The sequence below is a fragment of the Sebastes umbrosus genome, chromosome 23 (assembly GCF_015220745.1).
Source record: "Sebastes umbrosus isolate fSebUmb1 chromosome 23, fSebUmb1.pri, whole genome shotgun sequence".
Lineage (NCBI taxonomy): Eukaryota > Metazoa > Chordata > Actinopteri > Perciformes > Sebastidae > Sebastes > Sebastes umbrosus.
Window position 1 is genome coordinate 12,154,629 of NC_051291.1, and position 18,673 is coordinate 12,173,301.

The window sequence follows — 18,673 nt, forward strand, 5'->3', positions numbered from 1 at the left end:
AATCATGCGATTAATCACGATTAAATATTTTAATCGATTGTAAGCCCTAATTTTATTGTATTGTTAAGATGCTAAATGGTACTAGAATCCTAAATGCCTTTTGTCTGTGTGTTACTGTCTCTGCCTCTACATTTATTTCGTACATCACTTGCGCCAAACTGACTTCCTGTGCAAAGTGTCACTCATATCTCACACATCTCACATATCTAAAGAGCATTTTTACTTCAAGAAAAACAAAACAGCATAAACTGATGTATATTATATTCTTTTAAATTATTATTATTATTTTTTTCTTTGCTAGAAACGTCTGGCGGGCCAACTTTGGCCTGCGGGCCCCACTTTGGGCAATCCTGGTTTAGAGACTAAATCTCCTAAAATAGAAATAAACAGAAAAATGCAATGAACCTATTTAAAAAATATATTTAAAAGACTATATTCTATGTGTTTCAGTAACAGATACTGTGAGACACAGATTTGCATTTCGAGACTCTGCTCTTCGTGTCAGAAGCAGCTGTATTGGGTTGTCTCTAATTTTAAATAAAAAGGTAATACAGTGTCTTCTACGAGTTACTTGATTCTGCTTTTCAGCCCAGAGCTGCTCAGACTGGAATTCAACTAATTAGTACTTCTCTCTGACGCGCTTGGAGGAGTTCATGTGAAAAAGAGAGGTCATATAATTATAGCCCTGGGAAAACCCTGGGCTCTATGTGTGCAATAGTGTGTGAGTGTCGGTTTCTATGTGTGTGTATGTGTGCGTAGCTGGCTGTCCTTATGAGATTCTGTGTTGTGTGGTTTTATTTGCATGCTCAGCCTTTTTGTGAGTCGACCTCACTCACTTTCTTTATTTGCCAGTATGATGAAATAAGACTTAAACTCTCTCTTCTGGCTGTAGCTCCAAATTATAAATTATACTTCTCGCCTCGGGACCCAAATCCATTATAAGAAAAAAGAAACCTCTTTTGTGGGAAGAAACAACTGAGGAAACAAAAACCAATACTTGCTTGAACAGAAAAAAACAAACAAACAAGAAAATAACTCTCCAAGGAGAAAGCAATCCGGGGCCTCCTTAATCTTCTTGAAAGAGCTCAAAAACAAGCATTTACTACAACGGGAAACACCACAATTAATAAATCAATTAACTCACAGCAGGGGTTTCATCTGTGTCTCAGTAGATAAATATAGTAATTTAACATGGCACAAATATAAATAAACAGACAAAAGGAATGAATATCTGCAAAAAACTGCTCAGAAACAGCTCAAAAAAGACATCACAACCCCCCTCTGCCTATCCCACACTTGGTACATTCCAGGAGGAAAGTGGATCCTAATTGGCTGGGTGTGGTTTGTCACTTCCTGGTTCTAAAACAGAGCAGGTGCTGCAGATCAGGAGAGGTAACAAACAAACAAATGGATGAAATAAAGATGTTTTCTGACTAAGAAGCAGTTCAAAATGTCTCAAAAACAACACAGACAGAATATCAAACAGCACATTACCAAACAACACTCCTCAATATGAAGAAATGATGTAAAATGAGGATGAATTTTGATGTAGGACTTTCTCTGTTTTCTCTTCCAGCATGTGGAAGGGCCTGAATGTCAACTGCACAGACAGCACAGGATACACACCTTTACATCATGCGTCACTTAATGGACACAGGTAAGACTGTTTTTGTGTCTTTTATGAGTATTTATATGTGATCAAATACTATGTATGCATCATGTATTATGTATTGTATTATCTACGTTTTGGCCAGGTCTCTCTCTCTCTCTTGATCATGCATTTTAAAGGTCCCATATTGTAAAAAAGTGAGATTTTCACGTCTTTTATATTATAAAGCAGGTTTAAGTGCTATATAAATACTGTTAAACTATCAAAAAGCTCAATATACGGAGAAATACACACAGCCCGTATTCAGAAATTGTGCGTTTGAAACAAACCGTTATGGATTACTGTCCATTTGTGATGTCACAAATATACACTATTTAGACCATTTCATGGTTTTAAACGTAAACATTCTAAATGTGTCCCAGTTTATTTCCTATTGCAGTGTATGTGAATGACATCAGCTGACAGGAAGTAAACATGGACCCAAACTGTTGCCTAGCAACGCAATTCCGTTGCGATTCCATTGAAATGCACTAAAACGGAGCGTTTCAGGCAGAGGGTAAATACAGGTATATTCAGACAGACAGTATGAGGAAAATAAAGTTTTTTTTTTAACATTACAGCATGTAAACATGTTCTAGTAGAAACACAAAATACAAGTATGAACCTGAAAATGAGAATGATATGGGTCCTTTAAGAGACATCCTGATTTTTTTGTCCAATATATTGACCTCTTAAATTAATATGGCGAACTGTTCAGCAAAAAAGCTCCTTATTTAGTTACAACATCCAGCATTTACGGAGCAGCATTATCATTAATTTGGAGTCATGTTTCTGGACCCCTGATGAATGTAAGACACTCTCTTTTAACTGTTAGCTCATGTTTTGGTCTCCTGTGGGAAATATCTAATGTTATATCTGGCTCTATTAGCTGCTAATTGATCCACTATAGTTCACCATTTAGTCTCTAACTATGTTTGTCTGCCGGTTGATGTTGAGCAGGCAGTCTACAGTGGGTTTTAAGAGCTCTTTTATCAGTGACACCTGCGGACCAGTGGCACCAAATGATTAAAAATGGAGGGAAACGTGGCACTTAATAGTAATTTCTGTTTTTCTAACAGTGCTGTGGAGGTAGTAATAAGAAAGTAAAGCGTTTTTAGAGACCACAGTTGGAAATATTACGCGATGAGGACGTCGTCAGTTATGTCTGTTATCCAAAGGAAACTATCCTGAACCTGACTGTGGAGTTGGCAGAAGTACTGAGCCCTACTAACCTATATTAAGAAGTCACATAATCTCAGCTCTGCTACAAGGTCTGCACTGCATTTTATGCTTCTGGTAGTTTTGGTATTGTTGGCTCTGTTAACTGAATTTTCCAGTAAATGTCCTTGTAACTGCTGGATTAAGCCATACTGCCATACAAATCTTTCTTTGAGAGACTGGCCCCCTGGTGATAACTCTTTGTAGGTTCCAGCAGTCCCATTCACATTGTTTTACACTGTCCTTTGATATGTTGTCGTTAACCTATTTATTATAGCCATTTTAGATAAATGTTGAATGCATAAATAATCAATCAACTTCTCAGTCTTGTGTATAGACTGGTGGCAGTGCATTTCAGTGTTTATTTGTGTTTTCAAAAGGCTTCATTAGATGAAGGGTCGCAGAAATGAGAAAACAGTGTTTTTGCACTTAAAGGGACTGTTTGTAACTTCTTACACGTATAAATCAATCCGGGTCGGTGTCCCATGCGTGCTCGTGTGTGGCTATGCTGTTCAGACTTAGACTCCAACACAAACTACAAGGAAGCACCAAAACCAAAAAGTTATATCTAGTGAAGCCCGTCTGTTAAACAGTGTTGGCCGCGGTCGGAGGACGCGGGGGAGATCGTAGCTTTAGTCTCCAGGGCCGGAGTCTCTGCTGTACTCTGCTCCTCTGCCTGCTTGCCTTCAGTCACACACCGCGCTCGTTCTCGCTATTTCGCTCCACACGTTCATGCGTGCTCACTCCACACTGCAGAAGAGTTAGTTTAGCTCTGAGAATATCTAGTGAATGTATGGTGGACGTTTGTGCAGAAATAACTGCTGCAGCTCCTCCAGACCAACAGATGTTTCCCGTGTCTTGTGAAGTGACGGGGCTCTGCAGCGGGAAACGTTATCGTCTCCGACTGGGTGTCGATGTCTCCCTCCGGCCGCGGTCGGGAGGCTGAAGCAGGAACAGCCAACACTAGGATCAGCATTGATTCATGGAGATACCTTTGTCTGGTCAGCTAACATTACTGCCAAGCAGGTGAAATATAGAGTGATATTGTGGTTTTAGCTGACGTGTGTCGCCTCACTGTTTTGAGCGATGCTCGTTCATGTCTATTTAGAGCGAGCAAGCGCGAGCGCGACGCTGACTTTCGTTGACTTAACGGCCACAGGTGTTGCTGTTAACAAGCATTTCCGTTTCTTACAAACAGTCCCTTTTAAAATGCGTTCACATAATCACATTAAAACAGTGTGACATTGTTCCAGGGTCATGACACACCTGTACTCTCAAAATGAGTTCTTCATTATAGTCTAAAAATACACAATATTTCTGCAAACTGCGCGTCTGCGTCTGCACAGAGAGCTACCTCGCAGCTTCCATTCTTCACCTGGGCCCCGCTGAGAAATCCGTTACACAGTGTGGATTAGCTGCGAGCCTGACCACTATCCCAGCTTGGTGGAACTGAAGGATTAGTCCTGTGTTTTGGGGGGAATTATGTGGATTTCCTCCTTCAGATCAACTGGAAAGGAGAGGAAGAGAGAGGGAGAGAAAAACTGCAACCTCAGAGTGAAAATTAGGCCGCCGACAAGAAAGCTCCAGGGGAATGATTTAACGTTTAGGTGGGAAAGTAAAAAGAGAATTAAGTTATAGACAGAAGAAACACGGCAACAGACGGTGCTGTATTCAGAGATTTATTATTCAAGCTAAATTGTTTTTTAAAATAATTTTAATCATTTTTTTAATCACATAAAAAGCCTTTTGCAAGAAGTTGAATATTCTCATATTTGACCCTGCGATCCTCCCAGTGTGATTTTGCTGTTCAACCGCCACTTAAACCTGAGTGAATTATATAAAAATATGATAAATTATTAATTAAGTTCATTAAGCATCTCGCTGCTGCTCCTGGGAGAGGTTCTGCCCTTCTCTCTCCTCTGTTTCTCCCCCTGACATTTCAAATGCAAATGAAGCACTTCACCTTTCCTCCTCAGAGAGAGGTGACAACTTCAGCTGGAGACTTCCTAATAAGAAACAGTATCACTGGCATTATTACTGAGCAGCGGCTTCACTGTAAATGGATTCCCAGCACCAACCCAGGCACTATGATTTGTCGCTCTATGTGTTTGTTTTTACTTTATTATGAGGGAAACATGGAGGTGTTTTGTCTTCTCTAAATTGTTGATCATTTCCAGTTGAACTCTGTGGTATACTGAGGGATTTACTCATAACACCGTAAATCCCTCCATGACCTAAGCCTGGTTTAGACTAGGTGCTTCAAGTAGGTGCCAACTTGTTGCTGTACCGCATCACATGGCTGCATGCTCTGCTATGAAGGCTGCAGATCTAGGAGGAAACACAAAAGTAGATAGGACACCGGCATGGAAGTAGTGAAGCGTAACTTGTCTAGCACAAACTGTAATATAAATAATTTGAAGTTCAGCCTCACGTGTACTTGTTGATATATATAAACGTGATTTTTGAATATCAAATGTAGCCAAGATTGGGGAGACAAAACAAGGCCTGATTTAGTCTTTTAGATAAAAAGATAATTCTGTAGAAAATAGCACCGACTATGAGAGGAAGCACAGTCAATTCATTTAACCAGTGAAAATATCACCAAGGTTGCAGAATATGAGTGCTTGACGAGAGAAAAGGCAGCTCACGACCATTTTCATCATGTATTTTGACTTTAATTATGGTTTCATTCCTTCTGGGATGTATGTAATATTCAGTGAAATGATTAATTATGCAGTTTATAAGAAGGGTTGCATTGTACTGTATGTTCCAAAGTGAAAAATGTATTATTTCTGCAGTAAAATAATGTGGCGTTCTCAAGGGAAATGTGATAATATTCCATGATACAGATTCAAACTCTGCGTCTGTTCCCTCCATCTTCCGATGTGTTGATATATTGACCTGTGTGTGTATATCCGTCTCTCTCAGGGAAGTGGTGCTGAAGCTGCTCCAGTTCGAGGCGTCCACGAACGTGGCCGACAGCAAGGGTTGCTTCCCGCTGCACCTGGCCGCCTGGCGGGGAGACGTGGACATCGTCCGCATCCTCATCCAACACGGAGCCTCGCAGTGCCGGGTCAACCAACAGGTAAACGCCGTAATAATCCTTTTAAAAACCTTCATCTTCCACCTGTCTTACTCTCATGTTGATTTTTTTAGGTGGGCCTTTCTTTTAGGTGGCTAAAATACGTTTTGTTGCCGGCCCAGTCCACAGCAGCACATTGCTTTGCTTCTGTGCAGTAACTCCTGACTGCTTCTCCAAACTGGAGGTGTGCTGACCGTCATCTACTGTAATTAATGCACTGACTACGGATAAGTACCTCATACAACCCCACTTTATAATACCCGAACTATCCCTTTAAGCTATCTTACTACTCTTTTTGAAAGCAGCTGCTTGTTAATTGTTAGTGCATCATGCTGCTGCCAGTGTTGGTGTTATCCTTTTATTAGGGTCTGTTTGGGTCAACCATATTCTGTATGAGCTCTGAACGCCTCTGGCTCTGACCTTGGACATATCTCTAAGGAGAGGACTCAGAGGAGCATCATCAAAATTTCATGTCTGGATTTCTGTAGCTCAGAGAAGCCCAGTATTAGTTGTGTGTACCCTAGAAACTGAGAAGATACATCAATCTAACCTTTGTTCATGTGCTATAGCCTCCACTTACATGTTAAATGGGCAATTGTGTCTGAAAGAAACACGTTCCCGGTGTGCTGTAACCAGAGCAAGAAAGGTCTCATCAGCTAAATTAAAGTTGAGTTCTTCATCTGTTGTATTTCTCGGGGCACTTAAACCAGCGCTGCCGCTACAGGTCGTCTCGTTATGGCTCCTGTCCAACAGAGCCGATACTTTACAGTTCCCAGTGATCTCTCTCTGACAGGCGGGCGAGCGTTTCAGCTCTGGGAGCATTTCAGCCTGCCACTGCTGTCATTCCTCATCAGCAAAGATGACCTTCTCCTCCCCCCCTCACTCATTTTTTGTCCATCTCTGCCGCTTGCAGCATGTTGATGATGTCACGACTCGCTGATGCGCTGTCATTTGAAGATGAGGCACATAGGAAGTGTTGGCTAAAATGTTGATGTCTTCTTTTTTTTAATATTCCTACTCCTGGTGGCGGTGCAGTAATGGACTCCCGCAGGTTATTGGAGCGTTATTTACTCTGCATAATAAGCACATTTTGCTCTGTCGCCATTAGCCAAATCGTTTCCCTCCGAGAGTTGTTAGAGCCTAATTGTTTGCCGTGATAAATGGCGTCCCTTGCCCCCTGAAATGAAGAGGTTAGTCAGCAAGTGAACACGGGTAATTTTCTTTTTTCTTTTTTTTTTTACACCGTCAATTATTTGTAGAGCTGAGCGAGCTGCTGTGCAGGCAGCGTGGACACACACAGGGTGGGAGATGCTGATTTAGAAGATACTGTACGTAAATGCTGACTTTAGTGCACAGTTAATGTGTGTGGGTGCTCTTTGTTTATGAAGAAGATCTCCTGTCACATGCTTTTAGACTTTGTCTAGTCCGTCTCTTCTGGTATATCTGTGTTTTCGTGCTGTTTTTTGATGATTTTCTGCAATACATTTCAGCATTGCTGTTTCTGTGTAGGAGGCGAGACTTGCTCCTGTAGCTATAAGGCATAGCTTTACAGTCAAAGAAAGTTGAAAATGGAGACGGACTAACGCTGCTGCTGTGTCTGTATTTGGTGTGTTGTGCACAAAATAACTTTTGCAAAGAGGATGTGTGTTGCCAAGATATGCAAAGATACAAGCTGTGACTGCATCACAGTTTTGGTCTGTTGAGTAACAGAGGACCAATGAGAGAGGTACATTGTTACATATTTACGTAATTATTGTGAAACGCCATATGCATTCATTAATTAACTCTGTCCTGACTGTAAATTCATTTGAGAGCTAAAAGAAAGAGAAAATTATATTTTTTTATAGGGCTGTCAAAGTAACGCAAAATCGTTTTAACACCACTAATTTCTTTAACACATTAACACAATTGATCATTCTGAGGTTGTAGCGGGCTCAGTTTAAAAGCTGGAGTGAAGATACTGGCATCATATGAAACTAAAAAAACCTAAGGAATCCATCGGTATCCACCATGTTATACTAGCTTGTCGCGAAGGAGGTTAAATAACACTACAAACTTGTGCTACATTTTGGTGAGGAAAAACTGGCAAAGCCATTTTCAAAGGGGTCCCTTGACCTCTGACCTCAAGATATGTGAATGAAAATGGGTTCTATGGGTACCCACGAGTCTCCCCTTTACAGACATGCCCACTTTATGATAATCACATGCAGTTTGGGGCAAGTCATAGTCAAGTCAGCACACTGACACACTGACAGCTGTTGTTGCCTGTTGGGCTGCAGTTTGCCATGTTATGATTTGAGCATATTTTTTTTATACTAAATGCAGTACCTGTGAGAGTTTCTGGACAATATTTGTCATTGTTTTAGGTTGTTAATTGATTTTGAATAGTAAATATATACATGCATTTGCATAAAGCAATCATATATGTCTACTCCCATGTTGATAAGAGTATTAGATACTTGACAAATCTCCCTTTTAAGGTACATTTTGAACAGATAAAAATGTGTGATTAATTTGCAATTAATCATGATTAAATATTTAATCAATTGACAGACCTCTTCATTATTAAAAAAAGAACTGAGCTGTTTTAAAGTCATTCAGCATTTCATTACACTGTCTTTGAATGAATTCAATCATATCAATTTATAAAAACAACCTTTAATATAACCTTTTTTTCACATGATTTTTTTAAAATAACATGCTTCAAAAAGCCTTTTCAGTTTCAGAAACTGATGTTTGGCCAATGAATCGCTGCATCCCTATTTATTATGACACTTATTAGATATTCAGATCTCACAGGCTGAAAAGTGAACTTGTATTCATGTGCATCTGTCAAATAAAAGGGGGAGAGGAAGCTTTTATAAATTCTCATATAACACCTCACTTGTTAAATCATCTAATTACACTGATCAGCCTTTTCTTTTTAGTCTTGTTTATCAACAAGCTGGAAATGACTGGTTTTTATCTACGCCTGTTATCATCACTTTTCATATCTGCGTCTGTATAATAAACACCGGTGGAAATGCTACAGAGCTCACATTAGTCTGTCACACGGTTGCACACACAGACATACACACAAAGACTCCAGCACGACTGCACAATCTTAAGGCTGCAGTGTTTATTCTTGCCTCGAGCACTGACTTTTGCAAAACACTGGTTTAGCACCGATTTTAAATTACGGTACTTGTGCGTTTCATAATGCTGCATGATGCAGTTATGTCCGCGTCGGGATACAGTTGTTCTCGGCTCGCAGCCATAAATCCGGATGCAAGATTTACAGCATGTTAGTGTGTTTACGATGCCTCGGCTCCGTATTTCCCCCACTGTCTGTCTTGTCTGCTGCAGGCAGCAGGGCCGGCATACATTAGGTTGATATACTGAGTCCCCCACACGCTCACACCCATCATCCAGACTTACAGCAGCAAGCCATTGGCTGCACATTACGATATTACTCTGCCCACGCACGCCATTACTCGTGTCAGAGGTTGATCGTACGTGTAGCTGTGTGTGTGTGTTCAGCGTAGTGACTCCAGAGGCTGTTTGTCTTAATAGCTGCTCTATTCTTGCATGAGCGAGAGAAACACTATATATTTGTGCTCACCTTTTGTACACGAGGTGACAAATAGGGACACTAAGGCCGCGGAAGAGGACGCAGGAGGGTGCTGTAATGAGTGCGAAAGGGCTTGAGAGCATGAAGGATGCAAAAGAGAGGTAGGGAAGTGTGTAGGTGGGCCTGTTCTTACTCTGCAGCCAATAGAGGATTAATGGAGGTTAGTAGATGTTATTAGTTGGCGGTAAACCAGTTCCAGCCCACTGTTTACTGCCTAATTGGTCCCAGTTGTTCCCATTCTCAGCTGTTTTTTTGTTTATTGCGGGAGCGCGTTTATGTATGAGAGGAGGTGAAGGCAGTCTGACTGGAGGACATGATTATAACATACTGTGTGCGCATGCTTTATTGGTATGTGTGAGAGACAGTGAGACGGTGATAGATGGTGAATGATTGCTTGTTTACTTGAGGCATGCACTCTGCTTGCAGGGCCAAGCACGTCGTTTGAGGACTGAGGCGCTGTTTGTTGTGATCTCTCCTTCTCCCACTCAGATTGACTCATGAACTGATGCCTCACTTTAGGTCTGTACCTAAGGAGAACAGTTACAAATAATTCCTTGAATTCTTTTTTAAGGGCAGGTCCATTGTTTTGGGTATTTTTTTTAGGTTTTTATATCAATTCTGTAGCTTATGCATTAAAATACGAACATTCAAATTTTGGTCAAAGACCCTAAAAACGTTTTCCCACGTGACCTGACGTAGGTTTACGCATGATGACGTTGCTACATGTACAGTTTATATACATCCTTATAGTCAGTGTATTAATGTTACATACGGTAACTTAGATGGCGGTCGGCACATTCCCAGTTTGGAGAAGCAGACAGGAGTATCGCCACGAAAGTTAAGCAATGCACTGCTGTGTGGATGCTTGCCCCTTGACCTGTTTTTGTAGACAGTTGGTCATAGATCATCACATCCCTTTTTAAATGATCTTACAGTCCCACAGGGTCTGTTACCTGTATTGAACTGAAATAGAGAGATGAGAGAGATGGGAGTGACTGAGCCTACATCCAGTGTGTGTTACACTCTAATAATTCTACATCCCTAAACCAGTAAACTGACGGTCCGTCTGCACTTTAGAGAAGTAAATGGAGCAACAAGGCTAACCTCGTTAAAAGGTTTGTTATTAGTACCCTGGGCCATGGCAAAAGGTACTTACTAATGAGAATTTAAAACACCTTTTGTACACTAAAATTTTACAATTCTTCATTCAGCCTTCATGGGACCACATAAGCATTTTAAAAGATGATGAAGTCCCTGAGTGGCAGAGCTCACTATAAAGCTGTGGTCAACAGTTCCACCTGTCTCGTCTGACAAAAATGTCCTTCATACACCTCTCAGCCTTCTTCTTCAAAATGGTTCTTTACAAGTACCATTTTGAGAAACTCTTCATGGTAGTGTATTTAAGGATGCTCCAGCATTTGAGGATCAGCCACTGAAAAGCATCACATCACATCACGCTGCTGCAGCAAAAATCGGCAAAACATACTGTAGATGCCATAAAAAGGATAATGTGAATGTTGTATCCTGCTTTAGAAAAGGTTCCTGTTTTGTCTTCTGTGTAGGGCTGACCTGAATGCTTCAAAGCTTGCACCGTTGCCATGGTAATCAACCTTCAAATCAGCATTTCAATGCTTTGTTTTTAGTTTATTTTTATATATAAGTATGTAATATAAAAGTATAAATTCCAAAATAGCCCACGAAATAAGGAATAATCCCACAGCATTATTTACTATTGATATTCAACATGAATTATTATTAGTTATTCTCAGATTGGTATCACTGTTTGTTATGTGTAGAGGTGTGTGTGTGTGTGTGTACAGTAGCGCGCAAACCCATAGACCCCCAGAGTACCCCAAAATGCAATTCTAAGAGATTTCAGCTTAAGAGTCAACCAACTGTGTCGTACCATTGCGTCTCGCTCGGAGTCTTTTTGGCCCCAGGATTTGAACCAGCAGCACTTAAAATAACAAGCGCCCAGACAGAGTATGTTGACTGACTAATGATGACACATTTTACCCCAAGGCACTCGCCCAAAGCAAAGCTGGATTATAAAGATTATTTTGCTTGTGCCTGACCGTGGCAGTGTGAGGGGGACAGTTGAGGGACGAAGAGCAGATGTGTGTGTGGGAACCAGCAGAAAAACCTCTGGGCTTCCTCCGTTCGGGGCCTCTGGACTAGTCAATTTAAGGGTTATTCTGTGTGTGTGTATGTATGTGTGCGTGGGTGACTGACTAGGTCAAGTATGTCCCCCCTGTGCTGCAGATATACCCCGAGAATGTTTTCTTTTCCATAAACAGAAGGACGGAGGGGTTACGCGACTCCTTTCACTCGCCTCTTTGTTCTCCCACACAGGAGGAGAAAAGGAGATCAGCGGCACAGAATCAAGAGAGATAATAAGAGAGATTAGAAAGACGTATGTTGCACCATCTGTGCTTCAAATGTGGCGTGCACATGTGTGGACACACGCATGCATGAAATACTTCCTGCAGGCTTGTCTCCAGGTGCAGCAAAGCCTTCTGGGACGGTGTGTGAACTAAGGCTAAAGTTAAAAGGTCATGACGTTGCTCGCCTGCTGTGCGTTTCCACGAATGTCTTTCTATGTGCGTTCATCTCACAGTCGTGGTAATCCCATGCCCTATCGTGCACACAAGTTGCTACCACACACGAAAATGAAACCATGTGAGAACACAGGCCACTACGAGAAACCGCCCTGGGAAAGTCCTTGCTCAAACATGGCCTACCGCCATGCCCGCCGCCGCCGCCGCTGCCAAAACACACACAGTCACACGAGGCCGCAGGATGTTTTCTTATGAGTAATGTGTTTACAAAAAGTGTTATGTCATATGTTTTCCCCCCCCGCCTGACACTCCGTCAGCTTAATTAAAGTTAAGTAAAAGAAAAACTGATTCATCTCATTCAATCAAAACAAACTGCAGCCCTGAGTGATTCATGCGAGCCGAGAGCAGATTGTGTGTGAGCGTGTTAATCGAGGTGTTATATGTAGACACGGAAAAACGTTTTTCCTCTTTGGCACTTTAACAGAAAAATGTAAATACGGTTCCTCTTTAAGTTGTTAACCCTACGGGGAGATCAGTGTTCAAATTTCAACTACAGCAGCAACCCCAGAGCTGTTAGGGATGTTGTGTCTTTGCTCAAGGGCACTGCAGCAGTATGAATCCTTTTCAAAAATGACACCCAGGTGTCTCTTTAACCATCAGGCCGAGTCTACTGCCCCTCTGAACTTCCCCCAGTCTTATAAAAGCAATCCAATTTGACAGAAGCTCATTTCTTTGAATTCCTTTTATTGAATTCTTTGCGTCTTCTTATCCATAAATTTCACATAATCAGAGTTGGTTTTCACGGCACTGGTCAAGGATAAAAAAATCAATTGTGATGTACTGAATGGAGCTCAAGACTGCAAAAAGGAGTAATCAAAATCATGTTTTATGTTTGAAATAATTCAATTTGATCAGTGAATGATAAATATTTGACTTTTGCATAGAAAGATCCAGTAATAAGGTCCCTTATATGTAATTGTAACTTCGCCTGAAGGTTATCATTTTAATTTTATACTGTAATCAATAAAACATTCTAAAATATGAACAGATAGCTCTATAAGCAGGTGTCAACAGTCACGATCACAGTTTTAAAGTCGATACTGTGTAGGAAAATGTTTAAAAGCTTCATGATTTTAGTGAAAATTGAAATGATAAATCGATTAGTTTCATTAATTGTTTAAGTAATTTATTAAGTAAATGCCTTTCTTTTCTTTGTTTTTACATTATTAAACTGAATATATTAGGGTTGTTGGATGTTTGTCGAACAAAAAGAGACATTTGAAGTTGCCACATTGGGCTCTAGAAACGTGTGATGGCCATTTTTCAGAATGTTTTGACATTTTATAGACTAAACTATTAATCCATTAATCAATGAAAGTAATTGGTAGCTACAGCCTGATTTAATAGTGCCTACAGGGAACTTGCAAGTTATAAAAATACAAATTGAAACTTGTCATCATCAAAGAAAATCACAAAATTGGCGCCAACAGGTCATATTGGCAGCCGTCATACCAGTTATCAATAAATTATTTCCACACAATTAAATGTAGATATGTTCAGCCAAATATTTGATAGACAATTTGATCATTTTCTGTATTTAGGGTGTGTGTTTTTTGGACTTCACTTGGCATTGGGAGTGTGAGCGATGGATCATTTGGCTTTGAAATGTGGATTGTTGCTTTTCTTCTTTCTCTTTCTCCCCTCAGAGTCTTTCCTTCCTGCTCCATCATCTCCTTCTTCTCTTATCTTCTCAGCTCTCTTTGGCATTCACTCCTCTTGGCCTCGGGTACTTCATTCACTTTCCATGTTCACTCTCTTAATAACTGCTCTTTTTTTTTTCTCCTCCATCTCTAAGTCGTGGCTTAAGGCTAAAACAGATGTAAGAGAAGCAGGAACCATGTCTCTCCTGCTCCTTCTCTTTCCACCTCTCATTCTAGATGGTATAGTCTTGTATGATGTGCTGAACGGTTTTATTCACACATCTTTGTTAAAAATCGAGTTTTCCCGCTCTTTTAGGCTGAAAGAAACAATGGTAATTGTATTAGTTTATCTCAAATTTTAAAAAGCTGTGAGGAAAAACAATGCAATACATTAATACAATTAAAGTCAAATAGATCTTGCTTATATGAGGAGATATAAACTATGATGATAGCTATGATGCAGCTATTGTAAATATTTTTCCTTTTTATCAAAGGAGAATAAAAACGCCTGCTAACATTAACTGTGATTCCCACTCATTGGCACTGCCGGAGCCGTCACTGTAAAAAATAAATGCACCTTAAAAATCAAAATCAATTTTAATTTCAGTTAGGGCTATAAAACCTCAGAAAATGGTGAAAAATGTGTTTCCAAAGCCTAAGAAGACGTCCTCAAATGTCTTTGTTTTGTCCACAACTCAAAGATATTCAGTTTACTGTCATAGAGGAGTAAAGAAACCAGAAAATATTCACATTTAAGAAGCTGGAATCAAAGAATTGACTTTTCTTTCTTTAAAAAACACTCAAACCGATAAATTGATTATCAAAATAGTCGGCGATTAATTAAATAGTTGACAACTAATCGATTAATCGTTGCAGCTCAAATTTCAGTTTGACTTAAAGATAAGAGACATAAAAAGGTGAATAAAAGCAGATGTTAAATGTTCAGGGTAATGCACATTGAGCCAGTCATTGTTGTGAAATAAACCCTGACAGGGAGATGCAGGTTTATTTCACAACAATGACCCGCTCGCTGTACATTATCCCGCTTATTACACGGCTACTTACTTAAAAAATCAATAATTTGACACAAAAATGGTCCGCCAGAGTCCGACATCAGAACTGCGCCCATAGCAACGGTCTGTTATACATAGCAACGGTCTGTTATACATAGCAACGGTCTGCTGTAAAGAAATAACAGACCGTAGAACGCCATGATTGACCAATCAGAATCGAGTATTCAACAAAAAGCCGTGTAATAAGCTTTTCTTTATTTACTGCGTATATGCTGTATACTTGGAAATCTACAGATGGATCCATTTTAATAAGAGACGGCAAGAGTGAGAAGGAGAGAAACACTTTCACCTTGTGCGTCTGGTGTTTTTCAGCCTCCATTTATTTACCCAGCTGTCCCCAGGCAGCGCGCTGAGCTGCTGGGATTACGAGACGCTGTAACGTAGACGGAGCTCATCCTGCATATCAGTCCATCGGCATTAACACGGCGTTGGTTCAAACAAACACCTCTGCGCTTCATTCGCCCCTGGTTTCATTTCAGCCCCGGCCTCTCTGATAAGGCTTATTGCTTATTTGCATGGATGTAGCCGTTTGTTTGGCCCCATGCGGATGAACTTAGATAACACTGATAGTGTTTACCATGGGAAATATGTGTGTGTGCTGGTAAATGTACTGTAATACTGCAAGCGTGTAAGTAGATTGTGTGTGTGTCCTTCAGGGTAATGCAGAGGATGCTGCATGGATTGTAAATCATAAACGCTAACAGATTCCTTCATTACACATACTTTTTTTTATATTGATGACCATTAACTGTGTATCATATATGCTGCTGAAAGAACTGACATCCATTTGTAATGGCATGTCAGTAATGTGCTGCCATTCCCCTTGATGTGTCATTAGTAGATGGCTGTTGCTCAGGGCCCAATCAGCAACAATACACCGAGTGCTAGATGATATCGGGAAGCTGTCAGAGCGAGCGTAATGGAAATATATAGCTCGCTCTGAGAACATGGAGGGATTTTCTCCCGCTCTCTCTCTCTCTCTTTCTCTCCTCTTCTTCTTCTTCTCTATCTCCCTCGTCCTGTCACTCTGTGTCTCTGTTCATCTCTTTGTCAGTTTCCTTTCTGTCGGGGAATTGCGTTTTCCCTATCTAAAGCTGCGTGCGTGAGGCACAGCGGATTGGACTGACAAAGCTTTATTGTCCGTTTTAAGGCTGCAGAGACACAACGGGTCAGCGGCAGCACCAACAGTGGCTGCAATCTACATCCCGGCGGTTATCGTATCATCATGGTCATCAAAATCCGCGTTGAGCATTTGTTTGCTTCATTATATCTGCATGCTTGTTTTCGTGTTGAATCTGAAAATGTAGTCATTATCATCCTGAAAGCATAATCCGTGAATCAAGTGTTTAATAACCAAATGTTTGAGAAAACCGTCTCACCATAAGGTCCTCTCATTAGCTGTTATTGTATCACATGATCTTCATTAGCAGATTGGGTTGCCCATTTGTCAAGGAACGATAGATTGTTCTGAGCTCTTTAGGGTTCATTTGTTAACCCCTGTGTGGAACGGACATCTTCAACAACACGGAGGCTCCTTGACCAAGACGGCAAACTTTATCACTCCTTTCAACCTCGACAAAGGCAGCGATCCACTCTTACGTTCTTACCTTTCACAATAAAAGCCCTACACATATACAGTACACTGCGTAACTATTTACCAAAAGGAACTCAAATTCACTCAGAGCGCTTCACTAAAAGGAAAGTCAATAAAATAGCTTACAGTAGCTTAGGCTATACGACAATTCACCTCAGACAGACTGCCAGATGGTGCTCTGGATCAATAGGATCCTGGTAGTTGCATGAATCTATTCGAACCTTTTAACAAGAAAGTTCTGCAGCTGCTGCAAATTCGCATCGCTGCCAGTATGAATAGTTTTGATCGCATTTTTGTGTTGTTAATTCGTCACGCCCCTGGTGTGTAAAGGCCTTTAGGAGGCTGAAAGTGTTTGTGGTTGTGAGTGTGTATGTGAATGCATAAATGCATGTACGTACACGTTCGCAGCTATTGGGAATTCACGCTTGTTAATAACTTTGGGTTTGGGACAAATCTCAGCGTTTGCTAGATGATTAACAGGATAAAAGAGCAGACCATTTTTTGTTGACTTTTCTTTTTTTTTTTCTCTAATCTTTGCATTTTCTCAGTGAATTACTAGATAATTACCTCCGCATGCCACCATAAATTATTCAGATGCATTAATCGGAGTGTGGTTTCCACTCCAAATGTGCAGGAGCGCATAGTTTGAGAGAGAGAGTGTTTGGAATGGAGTGCACTATGTAAGCCTATCAAGCAGCACAGTGGGATACTAGGAACTACATGGGATTATAAGCAATGATAATATACATTTTCCAACCTGGTATCCCCATCCTCTGATACTTTATACCATGCGTGAGACTTTTTTTAACCCACAGCCCGGTGGAATCGGAGCGTAGAGTTGCGTAACTCCAGAGACCCACAGAGGGAGTAAAAATTTCACCCTCATAACAAAATGTTGTATTCTTCATCTTTAGTTTGAAGTCTTCAGTAACCATGACCATGCAAAATACCCACTTGTGATTGGGTCAAAGGTTTAACCACTGTCCTAAATCGGTGTGCAACAGTGCGTATATTACCTGCTAGTAACCATAGCAACCATAATTCACCATGCTTCATATCATGTTACCAGACCCCTCTCCCTTTTTTTCCCCCTCAGTATAAGTGTGAAGGTTATATAGGCCACAAGAAGAAATGTAATAATACACTCGAAAGGTGTCTTCAAAAATAATGGAGCATGTGATGGAAAATGTCACCACACTCACTTCAACCTTTTATTCTCATATGTCAGGATACTTTGTTGTGTATCGTTCCGTACAAATATACCTGTAATTGTGGAGTAATTATGAAGATAAATGACCTTGAACTTCTTTTTCCAGGTGCTATTGCATTTAACCTTTAATAGATGAATGTTGATGGATGAAATTCTCCAAAGCTTGCGTTGCTGTTCTACACTGACTACCGTCGGTGGCAAATGATGACTGATTATGCTGCATACTGTATGTGGTGGTTTGGGACTTTGGGGACTATATTACACCGTGATGAAGACAGGATATACAATAGATTAGATAGGATGACACTTAAATGGTCCCTGGGTGAAGATGAGTCACTCCAGCGGAAAATAGTATCATAGTAGATAGCCACACAGGATGAAACAGAGCAAACGGAGTTTATTAAACATAACGCAAACCAACAATTACACCGGTAAACTGTGATGAATGTGAATTACAGTGTGCACGAGTGTGTGATTATTGTGCTTACAGTACAGTGGAGCTGCAATCAGACCCGCTCTGGAAGCTTCCACTGTTGCTTCAATGGAGGGGTGTGTGCAATCCAGGAGGGGGAAAGGGATGGATGTGATTGGCTGAGGAGGAGGCAGAGCTGCTAGTGTATGTGTGTAGCGCTCTTTCCCTCTGTTATTCACACATACAGTATCTCTTCATCTCTCTCTCTCTCTCTCTCCCTCTGCTCGGAGGGGTACATGAAAGAAGAGAGGGAGGGCTGAGGCTCTTGGGAGAACGAGAGTAAGGAAAAGGCATGAGATGAGATCTGAGCGGCGCAGTGTGGTCATGCTGTTTGGGAGTTTTATCATGGAAGTTTGAGAGTGTGGAAATGTGAGTGGAATTGATAAAGAAATGGAAGGAGAAGAGGGTTCAAGGATTTTTTTTTTTTTTTACAAATGAGTCACTCAATAGCATGTCTCTATTTGGAAGCATAAAACACAAGGTTTTGATCACATGCAGAGACGATCTA

General features: G+C 40.7%; 1 protein-coding gene across 5 annotated transcripts in view; it reads left to right on the top strand.

Annotated features, from left to right (window-relative positions):
- The window catches only part of anks1b (ankyrin repeat and sterile alpha motif domain containing 1B), a 250,819-nt gene that overhangs the window by 72,567 nt on the left and 159,579 nt on the right, over window positions 1–18,673 (top strand). For all 5 annotated transcript variants that reach the window (XM_037760557.1, XM_037760558.1, XM_037760556.1 and 2 more), the window contains 2 exons: window positions 1,577–1,657; window positions 5,795–5,951. In XM_037760557.1, coding sequence (XP_037616485.1) covers window positions 1,577–1,657; window positions 5,795–5,951 — 238 coding nt within the window. The remainder of the gene's footprint in view (window positions 1–1,576; window positions 1,658–5,794; window positions 5,952–18,673) is intronic.